At 35.7% G+C, this 22,431-nt stretch overlaps 1 protein-coding gene across 1 annotated transcript in view; it reads left to right on the forward strand.

Moving 5' to 3' along the window:
- Positions 1–12,006, forward strand: part of LOC145684638 (uncharacterized) — a 70,994-nt gene extending 58,988 nt beyond the window's left edge. Inside the window, exons 5-6 of the mRNA XM_081757028.1 lie at positions 4,002–4,155; positions 11,870–12,006. Coding sequence (XP_081613154.1) covers positions 4,002–4,155; positions 11,870–11,955 — 240 coding nt within the window. The 3' untranslated portion in view covers positions 11,956–12,006. The remainder of the gene's footprint in view (positions 1–4,001; positions 4,156–11,869) is intronic.
- The last annotated feature ends 10,425 nt before the right edge of the window (positions 12,007–22,431 follow it).

Here is a 22,431-nt window from a genome sequence, read left to right on the forward strand (position 1 = left end):
TGGAAGTCAGTATTCAAATGGCCCTCCTACCGTGAGTTAAATTCGAAATAAGATAAGGCGAAGGTCAGTATTAGTGTGGGTACATCCAACGTACTACTTGGTTGTGGCAGTTCAATTACACCGCGAACTTGGGTAAGGACAGAGTGAACATGGGACATCCACAGAGCGTCATTTGGGTGTGTATGCTGTATGAGTTCATACTGGGGTCAAACGCCACTGCAGCGGGACAGAAGATATGCCAGGCCTTTGGTGAGGGTGTCGTGACTAAGCTGAGAATGCAGCGGTGGTTTGACAAGTTTAAAGACGGTGACGAAACATCGAAGACGCACCACGTGTCGGAAGACCAACACATGTACAAAATGAAGATCTTCAGCCAGCAATTGAGGCAAACAGTAGCCAGATGGAACTGGGACTACAATTCAATGTATGTGGAGAAATCATTCGGCAGCACTTCCATCAACTTGGGACACACTACAAGTTGGCTCGATGGGTCGCACATAATTTTGATTCCGGGCCAGAAAGCAACGCGAACAGACATCTGTGTTTCTTTACTGTCTCATCTGAGGAGGGAGCCATTTTTGGACAGGGTGTTGATATGTAATGAGAAGTGGGTCTTGTACTCTTGTGTGCTTTAAGATCGCGGTTTTCGTCGTGGATGTGATTTCCTGTAAACACGAATGTTTACCTAGCTCCTCTCTATATTTTTCTTCTCTCTCTCTCTCTCTCTTTCCCAGCTATCCTATGATATAGGCGATTCTATCCATACCTACATTTCTGTATGGCCGAAGCCAGGAAACGGTGGACAAAAATATAGGTACTGTAAAAGAAAAATGTATAAATAAGTACGGAGATTACTTAGTTTTGGATAATGAGCTAAAAACAAGTAAACAATTTAACAAGTAAATGAAATCCTATTTCATAACATATGACACATATAATAATAATTTCGAACAAATTACAAGTGAAATAACATTAATTATACAAATGAGGAGATTCTATTTTTAATTTATACGGCCGTTGATAAACCTGTTCTAAATATAAGCATAAGGTGGCTGACGTGTCGCTTATAGTATATTAAAAGTACTCTCTATACTCTTCGACCGGTCAACTTGTCTTGAGATTGTTGTAGTGGTCCCAGCACCGCAAATCGAACAATCTCAAAAGGTCCGCTGTCGTGTTCCGTAAGCGGTGATCCACGTTCATTCACGCTGATGCGTTCGCACTCTCACATTCAGTAATTCGGATCTGGCTTAAGAATATTTTCGTTTGGGCATTGTCACTCAAAAACTGAAATGCAGGAAAAAATGTCGAAGTAGCAGCGAGAGCCGAGTAATAAATTGTCTATGATACCTTGCTAATTACAACACTGTCAACAAAACGAGAAATTCACTCTCATGAACGCTGAGATCCTTTTACACTTGGACATAATTACTTATCTTTTCGTATAACATCTCGACCTCTAATGCTCGACCCAGGTAGGGGAGCGCTTACACTGCAATGATATGGAACAACTTAGAATGGCACACTCCAACTACGTTCATGGCTGGCTTTCCGAGCAACGACCAAAATGGGTTGCGCGTCGAAGAGAACGTGCACAGCACTGGAGGTTTCTTTAGCTAACTATAGTATGTATATGGCTAGCCGGGAAAATTCCCGATTTTCACTCGTAACATTGGGATCAGAATCACGGCTAAAAATAACGATGAGTCTTTCCTGTGTAAAGAATGCTGAGTGATTTTCTTTCTTTTCTTTACCATACAAGGTAGTTCTGGGCGATTTGGTTGAAGCCCAACGCACCAACACATAGACAAACATTCCAAACTTATGAGAGAAGCAATCATTTTACATACGAGGTTCGTTTAGTAAGTCCAAAATTGACACTGTCCTTCCTGTTTTGGTTAAAAGCAATAAATGAGCTTCGGAAACCGGTGATAGTTTGGTGGGCTGCTCGCAGCATCGTGCATTGGGAACTGCTACCAGCTGGTCAAAGCGTCAATGCAACTGTGTATTGTTATAACCTGAGCTGTGTTCAAGAAAAATTTTAAACTCTGGAGCTTGCACTTCTGAATCGCAAAGGAGTCCTCCTGTTATGAACAATGCTAAGCCCAGCGTGGCCAACATGACCCGGGGCACCATTCTTTACCTTGGATGGGAAACACTATTGCATCTGTCATACTTCCCGGGTATTATACAGTCCGATTATTACTTGTTCCACTCTTTAAACAATCACCTTAGAGGACGCCAGTTCAAATCCCTAGTAGAGATGCAAAATGCACTTGATACCTTGTTCGCTTCACGGCCCTCCCAGTTCTACGGCGTTGGAAATCATGGCCTTCCAGAGCGTTGCCTTTATATTTCGTACGATAACTGAAGTACCCTGTATGTTGTGTGTAAAGTGCATTTCTATTACACAGTAGATTTTTTTTAAATAGTCAGATACGACTCAATTTGCAAATAATTGGAAATTACATCTCTTGCAATGTATAAACGTATTTTTCACGCAAGTCACGCTTTCTTTTACGTCATAAAATCTGATGTAAAACAGGTTGAATCTGTGAAATGATTAGGGCTAGAATTTTCATTAATAATATTAAAGCAATAATAGAATTGCAATTACAGTAACCTAAACTATAAAATTTGATGAAGAACATAATTAACTTAACTAACGATTGTCTAATAGTAGGGGTTTAGTAGCTCGTTGAGACTTACATAAAAGGATTTCAACTAGCTAACAGTTTTTGTACGAACCCAAGGAACTGATTTACGTAAGCCATAAAGTCTGGTTAACAAATAAAAAGAAATGTAAGTGACTAGTGTATTGGGTTTTAATGCAGAAGACCCGGGTTCGAATCCCAGGAGGCCCGAAATTTTTAACATACTTCAATCTCAATTTCAATCCTTACTCAGTGTCACAAGCAAGATTTTCCCATGTGGAGAAGTAAAGAATAGTTGAAATGGCAGGGAATTGAAGCAAGACCATTAATGCAGACTTGTTTTTTTCAACTGTTCTAGATTTGATATTTTCAGTTAATTTTAACCATTTTAAAACTCATGTATGATCAGTGTTTGGCTTTCTTTCTACCCATACGCAGCATGTAATTACATTACACACAACAACGGATTATAATACTTTGTTATACGGTACTCGTTGGACAACATGCTCCAAACAGCAGACATTAATCTTAAAGTGGAGATTTTTTTTTGTTGCATCAACTGAACAGCAAAAGCCTGTTTCAGTAATCCACAAGCTTACCAACTGTCGTCTCCTGGTTGGATTGTTATGTGTAAGTTGGGTTTGATCTGTCCAGGTGTCTGTAATTCCATCAAAACTGTTGGACTCGACCTAATGGATTGATAGTAGTCATGGGTACAAATACTTATGTGACTGACTGTACAAGACATCGAATTGTAAGTTTTTGTTTCTATGGTCAAAGCGTACTTATTCCATAAACCTTAAAGTGAGTAAGTGAGTGATATCTATATGAGGTTCATATCAGTTATGATGAATACAGTACACTAATCTAGTTTTAAAAGACATTCTAACCATGGCCGCTTTCTTTGGGAAGCAATCCAGGAGTCTCAGTTGTTCGAAATACATTCCAAAACACATACTCACATACTATAATATCTAATATATTTATAAATAATTCTATATTAGTTAATAAAGTTATGTAACGTGGGTAAATATATTTGTTTTATATGAAACATTATATGAACGCATACATTAAGGTGTGTGTAAATTGGCAATTGCGCTTGTGTATCGATCTTTTGTCCCTATTGGAAATTGTTTAGAACGCTCATGGTTTTAACGTTTTTTAGTATGAAAACGCTACCACAGTGTCTCAAACTTTCCATTTCAGGTAACTTTATGAGGAATTATTTTCTCTTTCTGATGTTGGAAATTTTGCTAGTTGAAATTATAGAATATCCACCGATTCGAATAACTAAATCAAGATTAATTTGCCTTAATATTGAAGATTTACTTTTATTTATTCTTTCAGGAAGTTATTTGCTTGCTGGTTACATGGCTTGTTTTCGAGGTGATAACAACGATAATTACTGATGTGCTCTTCATAATGGCAGCAGTTTTGCTGTTTCAAGACACGCATACTAAAGAAGGAGCGTTACTCATTGTTACCTTGGTAATAACTAACGGTACGTTTAGACTAGGATAAATCTCAGAATGGTGTACATTCAGTTTCACTCATCTACAATCTAAAAAAGTTACTATTTTGAAATTCTTTGACCTGGAACATGTTTTATGAGTAGCTTTAGTGCTTGCGACACAAGTTTCACTTTCGGGTGACGACAGATGTCTCACAAGTCTTGTAATCATGAGAAAAATTCAGATCACAACTCATTTAAAGTTTCGGTGACCACTTGAAATTTTGGGATATCTGCAGTATTCACACAGAAACATAGAGGCTGTACCAACGACCGTGAGTTGAGACCAAACTTGAAACTTACAGTTTTACGAGTACTGATACTGCACACAAATGTTTTGGAATTTCTTCTTACATCTAATGGTACTAAAGATACTTTACCAGTGACATAAAATCGAAAATATTCAAAACTAGCTCTTACAATTACTTCCATATTTGATGAATAAATATTTCATCAATAATACGGTAATATGACACTAGTCGGTATCACTGGATAGATCCAAGAAGGGTAATTTATTAACACAGGTGAGCTTATTCGGTGAATAAATATTTTAAATATTTCATCAATGACTTTAATGTGTGGTTATAGAATTGAATTTGTCTTACTAAATACCTGTCAACATCCTTATTGTGCTGTGTAAACTTTGAACACCTTTATTTACTCCGCCCTGAACTACGAGCTATGTAAACAGGATTCTGTCTGGAAAACAGTTCAGTCGTCCTAGTCGAGTAATATCTGCATTGTAACGGACATTCCTACAGATATGTATCGAATGGGCGCGAGAATTGTTGTTCATGAATATAAAGTGACTTCCGAAATGTTCGCAATATTGGATCATTAAGAGTTGGAGAATATATCGAAGAGTTTCAGCTATGAACAGTGTGATAGCACATAATACCACCTCAAAACATCACTGAGCCTCGTATTTGTCAGATGTGTAATGTGTCCAGGTTCCGTTCAAGCATATTAATTTAGATGGCCAGGAACAATATTCATCTGGTACTCATTTGGAAAACAATATCTTACGCAGTTCCGAACATTCTAGTCTAGTCTGCTTGATTCCGTTTCTATTTGTGATATTACTAATGACATTGAGATGTTGTAAGAGTTGGATCTTACTGTGGAAGCCGAACATACAGATTTACACAGTGCTATATGTTTCTCACGTTTTGCAGTCACGAAAATACTATTATTTAATACGGATTCAGTGTCATGTTGCTTTTATGTGCCGAAAGTTAAAAATCGCTTTTATAAGTTTCCTCAGCATGACCTATGTGGGGAAGTTATCGACAGTACTATCTTTCTATAACAATATCATGCTTGAGTCGCATCTTTTTGTTTTACAGTTAAACATCTGACAAGTTTTCTCGTTCACAATATTCTTCTCTAGATTTATGATACAATTTTAACCTATATCACGCCTGCTTTCTGATTTACTTTCAAGTATGCTAACTAAAGATTTGTTTAAAATTAGAGTAATTTGGCTGCAGTTTTATTGATTTAATATAATCATTCAGCATTGGGGAATATAAACGAGCCTTAACTAGGTATTCAGAAACCCTTTTGACATGTAAAATTTACTGTCTATTGAAGTACTAGTACAGTGTGATCGGACTCATTGACGTACTGTATCTAAATAAAATGTTAATATTACGAATCAATTCGATCGCTAATGCTCTTTTTCTTGGTTCATGCTCCAGCTAAGCATAGAAGTCTTGTAGCAAGCATACAGGTCGCGTGGTATAATAACCATGTTGTGGAATTTCAAACAATCTTCCATTGCACTTCATAGTCTTTTAAATATAAAATGTAAACAATGATTAATCACGACTTGCCGTTGGAAATTCATTCAGGCTGTTTCAGATTTGCTTCCCAGATCAATTTTCATGTTGCAAGTATTATGCGTGTATTCAGTGTGCGAATTAGGTTATTGATATTTGAAAGAGGATAAAATGAAGCTTAGCGGGACGAAGAGATCTGAAGATGCAGTATTTCAAAATGAGATAATGTATTTCTTCCTTGTGCCCACGCGTAGTGTAGTTGCTAACGCTCTCGCCTTCGGTGCGAGCGGTCCCGGGTTTGATTCCTCAGTCGATAAATTTTAAACGCTTTTTCAGGCCAGGCACCCTGAATGAGGTTTTCCTGGCTTTTCCTCATTCACACCAGGCAAATGCTGGGGTGGTATAAGTCCCAGGCCGCTTCCTTCTTTCCCCGGATAGTGTGTTCGCCGAGGGACGTCATCCCTCATACATTACGGGCTAAATGGCCATAAGATGCAGAAAGCCCAGAAATCTAAATCATACATCCCATATTTCTTCCTTCCAACACACAAAAATACTTATCTGACAACAGTCAAAGACAAGAAATTTATTAAATCAATCAACTTCCTAACAAGAACTTGACTAATTGCCGGAGATCTCGTACCTAATCTTTCCGAACGTGTTTGAGTGTAGGATTGAAAGTATCTTATGTTGTATATACATAGTGCAAGATGATTTCAACTCCATTATTGACTTCGTTATTCATAGTTAGTGTAACGTTGGTATCCAAATTCATTTCAGACGACGAACTGAAGTGTTCTAAGATATGACTGCAAGTGACAACCATAGATAGACACGGGTTAAATTAGTTAAGCTTGGTGATTGTGACAACAGGGGGTATGGATGTTTGTATATTGTGGTAGTTTCGAGTATAAAATTAGAAGCCGAAGATAAATAGCTTTTATCTTTCGTTTTAGCTACAGGTAAAAATTACATGAATGGACAAAACCAATGGAATTTCACAATATACTCAAACTTACCACTAAACATAGTTTTGATTTGAGGTGAGGGAACAAGTATTTCCGGTAGAGATAGAGTACGTATTAGCTTCTTTGGAGGGATTCAAATTGATTGAGGGAGAATATCCTGGGAGATTTAAGTTCGCAATGGAGTTTGTTGCAGTTAGAATTGCAGTTTTTGAGTAATAAAAATATTTAAGCTATTATTTATATAGTTTAGAAAATTTATTGTAAACTCATTATATACCTATCATAGTTTGAGTTCTGGTTGACCCCCAAGTTTTTAGCTTCTAGATCGGCTTCTGCATCCCTATATTAATTACATTAACAGTATAAGTCCTTTTCGATTCCAATGTTACATATGTAGACATTTTAATTTTAATGTTTGTCATTCTTTTCGATATTTCATTTTCTTATGTATAGCTGACAAACAACACTTATTATCATTCGTATAACACTTCATTTAGCTGCCACAGTTTGTCCAGCAATCATTCCTTTTCGTCAAAATCAACCGGATATTATTTAGCATCCCATTTTCATGATATTTTAATCAAAAGAACTAATTAATATTTTTTTCAATATTAATTTTTTCTATTCATACCCGATAAATCCAATTAATTATTATCTCTATAAACATTTACTTACAAGGGACATCACCCAATTGTCCGGCTCCGATTTCAGTGAAATTTTTATTGCTTATAGAGGACATATGTTCATTACTTGTGATGACAGAAATTTTTGCCATGGTGCATGTTTTCTATTTTTTAATAATTTTTAAAGGTTGTGATGTGGTTAATAGAGATTACTGCAGAAGTTCCTTACTACCCTTTGTAAACGAAGTGTTAATGAAAAAGCAACCATGTAGATACATATGAGGCCTAGGGGGAAGTCGTCTGGTACGTATGGCCTTGACGGCAGCCATCTTGAAATCCACCATTTTGAATTAAAGTCAAGTTCTTTTTTAATGGGAATAGCCTAATATGATACATAATTTCGGGCTAGAATTTAATCAGGAAAACAATGGTGAAGTTAGTTTTAAGATGCGCCCATTTGGGGAAAAGTTATAGGCATATTAATTGTTTATACTTACTATGTGCCTAAGTCATTTACCTCCGCTTCTAACCCTCGTATAAATGATAATAAGTGGATAAAGTTTTCGGTAATACATATTAAGCCTAGAGGGAAGTGATACGATAAGGGTATCATTGACGGCAGCCATCTTGAAATCCACCATTTTGAATTAAAGTGAAGTTTTGAAAAATGAAAACCATAGCATGTGGCACCTAATTTTAATAGTAAATTTTCCCCAAAAGCCAATGGTATGCTTATTTTTGTTCTATAGTTAACCAGTATGAATTTAGGACTCTTCTAATGTGCACCAAATGTACATTATTCGATCTTTCAAATTGGCAACACTCCTAATTTTCACAAGATTCCAACTGCCACTTTGCAATTGTTGCCTGGCTCATGTTTTCTAAATTTATTACGTTTTTTTTAAGTGTTGCGATTTGTCAGTTCATGAATAGTGTTGGGATAAGCATCCAGCAATCTTTCTGAATTTTGAAGACTTGCCATGTAATAATTAATTTCCTAGGCAATGTGATTATGTATTTCTTATACCTGCCCTTCAAAAACTCGTTTACTGACATGAATCATCGCACAACGAAACAACTCCATCTTTGCACTCAAGTAATACCGAAGACGTAGCTTGTAATGGATATTAGATGAGACGAGAAATCAAATGAAAATTCACTTCAAAAAAGAAAACGAAATATGATTTTTGTGTAAATCAATGGTCTTTTGTTTTGTTTTATATTTATTTATTTTCTATGGCAATATTTAAGCTAGTGATTCGTTTTCTAGCGATTGTTGTCAATGGTTCATGTTTGTAAGATTTATAATCAGTATTTATCGGAAACTCGATTAAGTTACCCTCTTAAACAAGTTACCTGTTTTAATATCTTTTTCATGGTACAAACAGCGTGTTAGGAAAAGTCATATTATGTCTCTTTGATATTTTCTATCATTGCTGCTGTTCCTTTAAAGTTGTATTATTAAAAACATTTTATTGTTTGTCGTTTGCGCAACCTGTAGGCTACATTTCCTGATAATTTTGTGTTCGTAAAATACCAATTTGTTATAAATTCATTTGTATTTCTTTACGTCATATAGGTCCATAGGTTCCTCATGTACTCTGGGTTAAAATAAATAATTACACTGCCTAGGAAATTAATAAATACGTGGCAAGTCTTCAAAATTCAGAAAGATGGCTGGATGCTTATCCCAACACTATTCATGAACTGACAAATCGCAATACCCTTATCGTATCACTTCCCTCTAGGCTTAATATGTATTAATATGAAAACTTTATCCACTTATTATCATTAATACGCGGGTTAGAAGCGGAGGTAAGGGACTTAGGCACATAGTAAGTATAAACAATTAATATGCCTATAACTTTTCCCCAAATGGGCGTATCTTAAAACTAACTTCACCATTATCTTCCTGATTAAATTCTAGCCCGAAATTATGTATCATATTAGGCTATTCCCATTTAAAAAACTTGACTTTAATTCAAAATGGTGGATTTCAAGATGGCTGCCGTCAAGGCCATACGTACCAGACGACTTCCCCCTAGGCCTCATATGTATCTACATGGTTGCTTTTTCATTAACACTTCGTTTACAAAGGGTAGTAAGGAACTTCTGCAGTAATCTCTATTAACCACATCACAACCTTTAAAAATTATTAAAAAATAGAAAACATGCACCATGGCAAAAATTTCTGTTATCACAAGTAATGAATACATGTCCTCTATCAGCAATAAAAATTTCATTGAAATCGGAGCCGGACAATTGGGTGATGTCCCTTGTTAGCTGTCATCATTTTAAATTCGTTCCATCACATTTGTCATTTTTATTCATTATTTATACTAGAAAAACAATTAGGTAAACAAACTCAAGAAAATAAGATTGTAGACAAGTGTATATAATACTACTCAGCAATCGGCGAAAATCTGTCCTCAACATTGGGGAGTGGGGACGGGTAAGATCGTTTCTATAATGTTGTTTTTTGAGTGATGTTCAACATGTTTATGAAGTTACAAAACAATGCTAAGGAGGATCAGGGGAGCAGACGTGTCTTCAACACTGCTAAACAGGCAGATTGGAGGCTTATTTTGGGGGGAGATGAGACTCATATACGATAGGCGAATCTGATTTCTGAGGTGAACCTGTTGTATTATATATCAGGCAGTATAGATGAAGTGGCAGTCGGACACAAATCATCACATTTCTCCCATAAAACATTACAAAACGAATTATTGGGGGGGGGGCAGTCCCCCCAGTTCCAAGATTGAGGGGACATGTATCCTCATCCTCCTGGGATTTGAGCCAGTGTACTCAGCGGAGATGCGAAAAGTGCGGAAATTTTGAAGGAACTTTAATTATATAAATAGGGGAAGGCGGGGCGGATCGGGGTCCTTAACATAATTGGCTATGTAAGGGTAATAAAAATAACAAGGGAATACTGAAAATGAAGTTAATATATTATTTGAAGTTTTAGGTTCAAAAAGCACCTGTAGTTGTTAATATGTGTCCAAACTTAAGGACATGTACATGATTATCGAAAGTAATGTTTTTTCGCATGCACGTGAACACACGGGGCATATTAGAATACACTGAATTACGGCTGGCAGTACTTACTTAAACGTCCTCGTCGTTGCCACTATCTACACTTGCACACAAATTATGTGACCACACTTTGCACAGCATACACGAAATCCAGGTCTCGTTGGATTGGGAATATCACTCAGCGCAAAAAGGCATATAGTGTTCTCTAATAAACTAGCGCTCAATTTCTACTTCCTTGTTGCTGCTGTCAGCTCTCCTGCATACTTAAGTGCATGATCTTCCATCTTCGCATCTTCTTCTTGCCCTGCTGCTTCCTCTTCTTTCTTCCACCTTTTGCTTCCTCTTTATTGGCTCTTATGTCAATATTGCTGTTTCTCCTCGTTTTCTTGTCAGTGTCCTGCCACCAGTCTTAACTCTGGGGAAAGGTAAAATATCCTTCGGCGACATATGTAAAAATGTTGTCATGTTTGGAATGTCTGCTTCTGTAGTTGGCATGGAAGGTCCTGGAATCCGTTCAAGAGGTCAACTTCCTGAAATCGTGGTAACATATGAGAGATGACGTCGAAGGTCCTACTGCAAGGAAACAACTTCCTGGAATAGTTCGTAGACTTTCCTTGTTGGTTTGGGTTTCTTCTGTTGGTTGCAATGTGGTGTCAGTAGGCCATTCCGCCCCTAGCCCGTTCCGCCCCGATACACATGTTGGTGCTTCATATGGTGTCAGCGGTAACTGAGCGGGAAAGATTACATACGATAGTCACTAAAACGTACAATTATGATACTCTGAAACTATAATTACGACTTCAGCATTGTGTGCATTCTTATTTGAATTACGTTGAGCTTTGTTTCGGTTGATGTTGCAACATGCGATGAAAACCAGAGCGACAATACTATAACGATTCGTACGTACCACACGCCTTCTCCAACACCGACGCTGCTCGCTCCACTCACTGGTAGGGAGTCGACATTTAGTTTCCTACTGCTTCCGCAAGGCTGCAGCACTATAGCGGGGAAATAGGAGGGTACCCCGTTATCCGGTTCCGTCCAACTTTCCTCTACGTGGCTGGTTGTAAGCCTGGTGTTTCCTATAGTAGCAGCCTTAAATAAACATTTCTCTCTCTCTCTCTCTCTCTCTCTCTCTCTCTCTCTCTCTCTCTCTCTCTATATATATATATATATATATATATATATATATATATATATATATATATATATATATATATATATAAACATATATATATATGTCGAATCGATAAACTTACATAATTTTAATCCTCTTTCTACATTTCTCTTTCAGTTACCATTGTTTACTGCATGCTGCTTGTATACAGCTTCTACGTGGAAATAAAAGGGACAGCAGTGCGATCAGGACCCATTAATTAAGAATTTTGGTCTTGTAACAGTTTACTTCAAGAAATAGGAAAATTTCAAAACATTGTATAGTACATGTACGAATGAAGGCAAATTGTAGTAACTTTTTTCTAAAAATGCCCAAGACAATCTAGTTTGATCCCTATATACCTATAAGAAATATTGCACTAAAAACTAAAAAATCATTCTCACGGTGCTTTCGTGAACTGACTTTAATGAAAAACAAGCCACTGTTGAGAGCTCCTGCGCACTACAACCTCAAAATTCTCACGTTCACTCTGTTGTAAGGTGTCCCTAGTTCAATTCGAGATTTGTAAGTTTGTGGTGCACAACATCAAGGTTTTCTCAGTGTTGTGTCATTTTCTCCTACATTCTCATTCCACTAAGTCTTTATTTTGCATAATGATATTTCAATAAATGTAAGATCATAGGTGGTAAACGTTCCCTACCGAAATGGTCTTATTAAAGAGTCGTGCATTAATGAAGCTGTACAAGCCTTTAACTTAAAGCAATGTGTAGTCAGTTCACGAATATTGATATGGTCAATAAAAGAATGTATACTCAGCACGGTATGCATCTCAGTCAAGCGGTGAAGGAGGTATTAAGCACAAAGGTATTAAGTACAAACATCTGCGAAATAATTGATAAGAACGTAGCCATTAAATTTGAAAGTAAAAAGGCAATAGCGATGCAGTGGTATGTACAGGAAAATCGAAATCACCCGACTTCATGGATGAATATAAATTCCATGGGGCCGGGCGAAAACTTCATAGCTAACGAAGTCTCCTAAAAATTGACGATATATATATATATATATATATATATATATATATATATATATATATATATATATATATATATATATATATATATATATATATAAATGAAAATGTTCAAAAACAGTAAAATGCTCAAACCAATGTGAGTCAGGCAGTAGAATCGATTTCAGGCAATGTTGTCAATTTAGCACATTCATTTAATAAGCTGACGATACATGCTTAGTAAGCAGTAAGTGACTAAAATTATCCTTTCTTAATGTGCAAAGGTTAATTAGATTTTGCCTACGAAAATGATTTAAATATTTTCTGAATGAGTTAACATTGGAGTACTGATATTGAACTCCAATACAATAAAATTGAGAGTTTTTTCAATGGCAAATAGTTATTGTAAAAGTATATATATACACGTGGTGGTGTTGCTATCTATGTTAATAGGTATGTACGTAGAATGTTGTCAATTGGATATAAGTTTTCTTAACACTGAACGTGAATTTGGGTCAACATTTTTTCCTGATCAGTACAAGTAAAAAAGTATCTGTTAATAGAACACCTGACAGTAATCCATTTTTTAAATGGGGTAGTTATTGACACTTCTGAACAACTAGCATAATTTTGATAGGGGCGATGAAAACACACTTTGATGTGAGTACATAGAAACGAACTGCTCATGAATTACTAAATCTACCCAGACAACATAATCTTCAAGTGGTTAACCGTGAACCGACTAGAAGCACTGCGTGCTTAGATAATGTATTTACTAATGTAAAGCTGGAATATTGAACATGTAATGTAAGTAAATTTCCCTTTTCAGATCATTATTGTATGCTAGTCAACCTAAGTAATACAAAAATAGAATCCTGTATTTTTAGTTTTCTCATCACCAAGCATATCGCAACTAACTACAGATGCTTTCATTACCTGACTAAAAGCTATATATCGTCTGAAAGCTCTTGCCATGAGAAGTACGAAACCGTTTTTAAATCACGGCCAAACCCGCAACCTGACCCTATAACTCGCCAATTTGTGACTCTATGGCATATTCGACACAAGTAAAAATGAATGTTACGATGCACACGCGGAAGCACCTGAGCCTATCATGTTACTTTTTGACTCATTGCTAGAACATGATTCGGGCAAGAGTTTGATAATATCACTTTGCACCCAGACGTACCCATTTGGTCAGTGTTGCCAACGGATTGTAAATACAATGTGGCAGATGGTTTCTATACTACCGGATATATAGCGAAAGAAACGTGCCATAAACATCATTCGTCACTAAAGAAAATATATTGTGAACATATTCCTCTCCCAAAGACCCAAGTTTGTTAGTGTTCCCAATCAAGTGTAAAAATGAGAAGTTGTAAAACAGGTTCAGTACGATGAAGCACTTGTACACCAAGCTTGAGAGAAACATCACACGACACTATAGCAAAAAAGACGTTGAGTGTGATCATCTCCCAGCTATTCTAGATTGTCAGTGTTGCCAACAAATGTTAACATCACAATGTTGAAAATTGTGTGCGTGCCATTGAACGAATATATAACAAATGTGACAGCAGCATTGGACAATGGAAAACATAATGCGAGTGTCCCAGTCTCCCAAGCACCCCAGTGTGGCAGTGTTGCCAACCAATGCAAACATTCAGGATTTTTGCATGAAATCTACTGCATTGGCGGGCATAACTGACAACATCGGTGCTTGTGGGTTCACACTAACATACTACAAACCTAGTATGGGTCACAGTCTAATTACGTCCGCCAATGCTGTAGACTTTATGCGAAAATATTGAATGTTTGCATTGGTTGGCAATACTGCCACACTGGGGTGTTTGGGAGACGAGGACACTCACACTATGTTTTCCATTGTCCAATGCTGCTTGTATCACATTTGTTATATATGCGTTCAATAGCACGCATGAACATGGCAGTTTTCAACATTGTGATGTTTACGCTTGTTGGCAACACTGACAATTTAGAATGGTTGGGAGATGGTCACACTCAACGTCTATTTGCTATAGTGTCATATGATGCTTCTGTCAAGATTCGTGTACAAATGTTTCATCGTATGGAACCTGTTTTACAACTTATTTTTTAACTTGTCAGCAACAGTTACAAACTTTGGTCCTTGGGATAGGAATACGTCCACAATATATTTTCTCTAGTGGCGAGTGATGTTTATGCCACGTTTCTTTCGCTATACATCCGGTGGTACAGAAACCATCTGCCACATTGTATTTACAATTGTTTGTCAATACTGACCAAATGGGTACGTCTGGATGCAAAGTGATATTATCAAACTCTTGCCCGAATCATGTTCTAGCAATGATCCAAAAAAGAAATATGATGGGCTCAGGTGCTTACGCATGATCCATCCCAGACAGCAATTTAAACTTGCTGCAAGTTGCCACAAACTTGTTGTTGCAAGGTAAATTAGCTTGCCGCAAGCTATACTATGCAAGCCAATTAGCTTGCTTTAAGCTTGTGGCAAGCTAGTTAGTTACATCTGGGCAAGGCTTGGGGCAAGCTTGTCTTCACAATTTAAACGCAAGTCAAATTATCTCAAACGCAAGCCAAGTATAAGCGTATTCTCATCAATGGCAAGCTTTATTAAGCTTATTGCAAGCAAAACACACGCCAAACAAGTTATATGGAATCTTGCACTAAGCGAATTTAGATAAAACAGTATGAAATCAGTATAATTTAACCGTCTGACTAAATCTATGCTACAATATATTGTCCCCTCACCTCCCCAATTATTGGAGCATATGCACAACCATGAAAACACCCAAGTCTCCCATCCGCTTCCGCAAAACATCAAAATAAGCATAATTGTTACGGTTTAGTTGTAACGCGCAACGCGCCGTTGCTTCTTACAAATATCTAACATGTTGCTATATTAGCGGCGAGTACTTGAAATTTCTACCTTTTTATATAAAAACGCAGAAAAATGTTTATACTTTAAACACAGCGTTCAGATAAAGTTTATAGTAAACTGTAAGTTAAACTTGAAGTTTATATTAAAATATCTGCAACAGTTCTGTATTCTTTCGCGAAATAAGTAGGCTCAAATCTGCTGCCATCTATGCTCACATTTATGCTTTATACGTAAATACTACAATTCGTTATGCCTCATAGTTACCGAAATATGCGGAAATAAAGAGCGATATTATAGGTACGTGGGACTAGAGTACTAGAGTACTAGACGGAACAATTAAAAAAAATAATTAAGTTTGTCCTTTATTCAAGCTGAATGTTAACAAGACACTAACAACGCGAACACTACCTTATCGCCGAAAGTAAGGAGGTCAGCGTCACGTGCATTTTGAGAACAACTGAAAATCGAACGCGCGCTGGCTTTTTACTTCAATCTAAAGAAAAGCGTCTCGCAAGCGAAGCGTGAGTTGCCCACACTACGGCTTGCGCTAAGCAGAAATAAGCTTTTGTGTATAAGCCAAAACGAAATAAAATCAAATAAAAGCGATAGGCAAGCTTGCTGCAAGCAAACATGCTGCCTGGGATCGTAACATTCATTTTTTACTTTTGTTGAATATGCCATACATAGAGTCACAAATACCAACAAACTGACCCCTGATTTGAAAACAGTTTCGTACTTCTCGTGGCGAAAGCTTTCAGATGATATATAGGTTTTTCCCAGGTACTTGGTCTCGGAATGGAATCAGCCTAGTAAGTCCATCACAGAAATTAACTCACAAAGATTCATTCAATTATTATCGTGTACAATTGAGATATAAACATTAAGTATAATAATGCAGATGACAGATTCGATTTTTTTTTTTTTTTTTTTGAAAATTATGTTTCTAAATGTTTTTCAAATGCGTGCTCCTAAAAGTGTGATGCGGTGTAATTCCTCAAAGAAAACCAAGTTAAGTAATAGAACTCTCTGCTATAAAGGTTAAAGTGCTACAGTATTATTATATACATAAGAACAACATGACTAGCGAATCCACTGATATTTATAAGCCTTTAAGGAGTAAATATAAATCTGCAATAAAGGTAACGAAAGCAAAATATAATAAAAATTGTATTGAAAGATCGTCAAATAAAGGTAAAACTGCATGGAAAATAATTAAAAATGTAAGCAAAAGTAATGATAATAATAATAATAATAATAATCCTCTGTCTCCGGATACCATTAAAACTTATTTTGTTACTTTCGTAAATGAAATCAAGAAAAGCAATTCGAATACTAATGTTAATAAGTATCAGTATTTAAAAAACAAACATAGTCCATTTAATAGTTCTTTTGTTATTAACGACGTTAGCTCTGATGGCGTCATAAAGTAGTAAACAAATTTGAAACTTCTGACAGTAAGGACATATTTGACATATCGAACACCTTTATAAAAGCTGTCATTAATTTCATTACGAAACCCCTTGCAATATGCTTCAATAACTGTTTCTCTCAAGGTATTTTTTCCTTAAAGCACTTAAAATAGCCAAAGTTATTTCTATGTACAGTACAAACCGGGAGATCGTTCGTGTTCGTCTAATTATCATCTAATACCTCTCATTCTAAAATTACGGAAACTATTGTTAAAGATCAGCTATATAATTATATAACTAAGGAAAAGATTATCCTGGAAGCTTTGTTTGGATGCAGGCCGGAGAAGATGCAGTAGAAACACTAACGAAAAAAAAAAATAAAAAAAAAAACATGAAGCTTTAAAATAAGGGTTTTGCTCTCGCTACATTCTGCGATTTAAGTTAAGCATTTGATTGTGTAGATCATAAAATCATATGTGATAAATTAGCGTATTACGGATTGCATACCAGCAGTTTAAATTTTGTAAATTCCTATTTAAATGAACATAGACAGATAGGTAATGTTAAAAACATGCATTCAAATATTTTAGTAAAATACGGGGTACTATAGGGTTCTAATCTGGGTCTAGTACTATTTTTAATAATGATAAATGATTTACCTTTAAATACTAACGCCACATCAATTCTATACGCGGATGATACTGCCCTACTTAATATAAACACATGCTTTGAAGAAGCTTATATAGAAGCTAAAGGCGCATTAACTGAGGCAGCGACACGGTTTAAAAGAAATGACTTTGTGCTAAATAGAGACAAAACAAAAATGTAACCGTTAGTCTCCATCACTGCATAAGAAAGAAAACTATGATTAAAATGAGCTTAAATATATTGATAAATATATAGACAGCCAATCAATCTGGGAACAATAGTAAAATATGTATGTGCAAAGCTCTCCCGAGAGCTCTTTCTGTTAAGAAAACTAAAAGATACAGTTCCCCATGAGTATATGAGAAATTCATATTTTTCATTTTTTCAAAGTATAATGAATATGAGAATTTTCTATGGAGTAGCAGTACTTAAGGACATGACTTCCTAGTTTTGAAAAAAAAAGTCAGGGTCGTTTTTGGAATACATTATAAAGAACACTGTAAATCACTATTTACCAAGCTTAAGATAATGACGGTAGTTAATTTATATATTTAAATTTTGCTACGTTACACCAAGGGAAACCTTGCAAATATGGAGATGAAGTACATACATATAATACTAGATTGTGTAAGATAATTGATGTACCCCTTACTAAATTATCGAAGATCAAAAACAGTTATTTAGTTTTAAGACTGAGGCTGTTTAATAAATTAACATCCTCCATACAGCAGCTGCTGTTAAGTGTTTATAAGAAAAAGTTATATGATTGGTTAATAGCGAATTCATTTTACTTAATTCAAGAGTTCAGTGAATGTGGAGACACTGTATCGTAATTACCAGTATCCTTGCATCTCAAATATTATTAGGCTATTATAGAATTTGCAGCAACTGAATGTTGTGACGGTATATTATGACTTTTTTTCTCTATTATCAATATCTGTATGTATATCTCTTTTGGGCATTGTTAATTGCTTTTAAAGCTCAATGATAATAAAATATTCTATTACATATCTACTTCTGATATTTCTTGATTAGGCTTAGAATTTATGTAACAACCCTCATATATATATATATATATATATATATATATATATATATATATATATATATATATATATATATATATATATATATATATATATATATATATATATGTCCATCCTTTATGTTCACATAATTGATATATATGTGTGACTGTGTGTGTAAATATAATACTTAATTTCGTAATAAAATTATACATGAAAATTAAATGTTCTTATTTGCACACTATGAACCTTAGTTTAGATGCAGAAGAACTATTTAGCCCATACGTTGGGCTTTTTCACACAGTTCATTAATCTTGTTTGTCCACAGCTAGCAGACGATTCACCACGAATACCTAGTTGGAAAGAAAAGAAAATCTTTGCCAAGTTTACTATGCAGACACCCAAACACAATGGAACATCGTTGTCAAATGAACACGGGCAATTCATTGCTTTTGTTTAATACGCTAATATGAATGCAATTAAAGCTGGTGAACATATTCTCCGTGAGATACAGGTGAAGTGGCTCGAAAAGCCAGCATTGGACCTCAAAGATTCTCAAACCAGGAGGAAGATCAGGCCTTAATTAATGTCAGGCGTCAAAACCTTTTCATGATTTCCTGACAGTTGGTGTGTTGGCATCTCGTGTCCCTGTCTCCTTTCACACTGATTGACGATGTCTCAAAGATGCCGGTCTTCAGGTCTATCGAGCTGTACGTAAGGAGCAGTTGACAAACATCTACAAAGTTCACCGACTAGCATTTGCTGCGGCAAATATTAATAGTAACTGGGATAGAGTAATATTTACAGATGAGAAGATATTTGCATCATCGAATAAAAGTCCAAACTCGTGTATAGACATGTAAGGAAAGAATATGATCCACAGTACATGCTTCGCACACATCGCATGGGGTATGCCAGTGTTCACTGCTGAAGGTGATTATGTAAGGATGCAGTAGATGAGTTACAGAATGGCCAGACATATGTGGATATTTGAAATATGGGTTTCTTCCAGTTGTAAGAAATTCATTTCAAGATGGCATTGTAGAAGTTCAATAAGACCATAGCTCAGTTCACGGTTCCCATTTGGTTCAAGTCTGCTTTAATCAGGAACCCAGTGTTGACTTATTCTACTGGGTTTCTAGAGCATCTGACTTGAATCCGATGAAAAATCTATACGCAGAAGCTACAAGAACACTACAAGTAAATTGGCCTGATAATCCATAAAGAAGAGCTGACTATTTATGGGAGCTCATTCTCGATGCGTGGGGAAAGAGTGGCAGAGAAACATCGATATTTGGCCAGTTTAGTTAACTCTTTAGCTAGGAGATTAAGAGTCGTCATAGAAGCTAATGGGGACTACACAAGGTATTAACCTTGAATAAAGCCTTGATTCAAATCTTCCTAGTCAAACCTAAAAAAATCTTTCCAGAGCTACCTAACTACATCCATTTTCCCCATAACTTGACTTCAAATGAAACTTGTGACTTCCTGAGCACTTCTGAACATTATATTTATTTACCTCAAAATGTTCATTGTTTCTTGTAGATAAGTGGTTAGCGTTCTTGCTTTCAAAGGATATAGGTTTGATTCTTCGCGGGAGTTTTTTGGTGGGTTCAAAACGAGTAACATTTGTTTTAAAATCATTCATTTTGTAATTTTGAATGTTAAACATTTGCACTGAGGACATTCCAACAAAAAAAGAAAATTAGTTCACTATAGCATGGCCAACAAAATATGGTTTCTGACATTTCTTATAACATGCGGCGGGACAATGCAGCCCCTACTTTGGTACTAGTGTTAATAAACACGGTCACTGTCTTACACTATTATTTAAATTGCCACTATAGGTGCACCGAAAAAGAACCTTGACACATGAGTAGTTTCAAAGTCACTGCAAGATATCAAAGACCTTTTGCTGTCTCCCCTATAGTAAGCTAATAACAATAAGAAAAAAGCAAAGCAATGTGGTGAACTATGCAAAATGTAAAGGATATACAGGGAAAGTAGCGTACAAAAAGTAATGAAAGCAATAAACATAAAATTGTCAGGAAAGAAGTCCACTTGTGTATCACAAGAACAAAGAAGATGTAAAAATATTTTTCTCACTACCACACTGTCAGTAACCTGAAAGAATGTTTTGTCAAAAAATATTTTCATGATGCAACCAAAACATTTCAACAAATTTTTAAATACGACGTTGTACATCAAGAGTTATATTTCAATTCACTTCATTCTACATCCATTTAAATTTCATTTTCAAAGATTTTGCACCAAACACAAGGACGTACTTCCAAATACACAGTATTTAATTAATAAGCAATATGCTAGTATGCTTGTAAGAAATTTAGAACACATATCACAGATACGTAACGCAATAATTTAGAGCACATCAACTGTCTTTAAAAATTACAACTCTCTTTGTCTGTAATAACATACACCGTGTATATACCCTTATAAAGAGAGCAACACAGATAAGACTAGCTGAAGTATCTATTCATTGCATTACAAGAGTAGGTTTATGAAAGATATTTGACCCCCTTAGTTTCCCTCAGGAAGCTTACTTGAATAGAAAATGAAAGTATAAGTTTGCAGCTCATACTAAGCGCTAATTATCCTGTAAACTTCATTTTAAACAGTTCAACGTTTGCCCGTAAAATTGAGACAGATAACATTGATGTAATTTTTATATATTGAGAAACATGTTATAGAAATTGCTCTCTTTTAGAAAACACAAGGCATATCTCAACGCTGTAACTTAGATTTTTTCTGGGGAAGGGGGGCAAGCATTAATACGCGTATTTGGGCCCCCTAGAAAAGTTGTTTTTCTAATTCTTGGGCCCCTCTTTCCATCTTTCTCTTACTCTTTATGGGCTCCCGGAGCCTGTGGGCCCCCCCGCACGGCAAGATCTGCGGAGCCATTAGTTATGCTCCTGGGTCCGTTCCATACATGACAAATTAATTAGGGGGACAATATTGACAAATCTCAAAGCCATACGAATAAATATTATTTCTAGAGACCCTACTAGTAAACATTTTTACTGAAATGAGTCTCACAACGTTTTTGTTTTATTTACTTTTTTGTGCTATTTTGTTTATGTAATGTAGTGAACCTGTTTGATGCTTTATTTATAATTTCATGTTCGTATCGTATTTTATATGGAATAATAAAATTTTGCCTTAAAATGGGCTCCTCGGCTCTTCTCCCCACAAGTTACGGCCCTGGCATATCTACTTACATTCAATAAGGTGTTCATGTACCATGTTTCAACTCCGTAATATGATGGGCTCGTGAGGAACTCTACTTTTGGTATAAATATAGAATCTCCCTCCTCTCCCTTAATTAAAGTGACATGATAAAAACCCGCCTCGAGCCAAGTGCTAACTGTTCTGGCAACAGTGTGGAAAAAAATCATTTAAAAAATCATTTTTATTGATTTTTTAAATTTAAATCCATTTTTAAAATTTACTTCACATCTTTCTTCTTGTGTAATAAAGTCGCGAACTGAAGAAAAAACATTAGGAATTAGTATTAAATTTTAATTTTGTCATTTAAGTGAAAGTATTGGGGCTGAATTTTGAATTAATCCCCAATCGTTAATTATTTCAATCGCAAACAATGTTTTTTAAGCAATAAGGAAAAAAGTACAACAAAATTTATCAACATGGCACTGCATAACTATAGTTTATTTTCTGCAAATTTGAGATTTTTTACTTGCGTCTTTCCTGAGATATTTGATGGTAAAAATACACGA

This window comes from Thermobia domestica, chromosome 5 (genome assembly GCF_964235325.1).
Source record: "Thermobia domestica chromosome 5, izTheDome1.hap1.1, whole genome shotgun sequence".
Lineage (NCBI taxonomy): Eukaryota > Metazoa > Arthropoda > Insecta > Zygentoma > Lepismatidae > Thermobia > Thermobia domestica.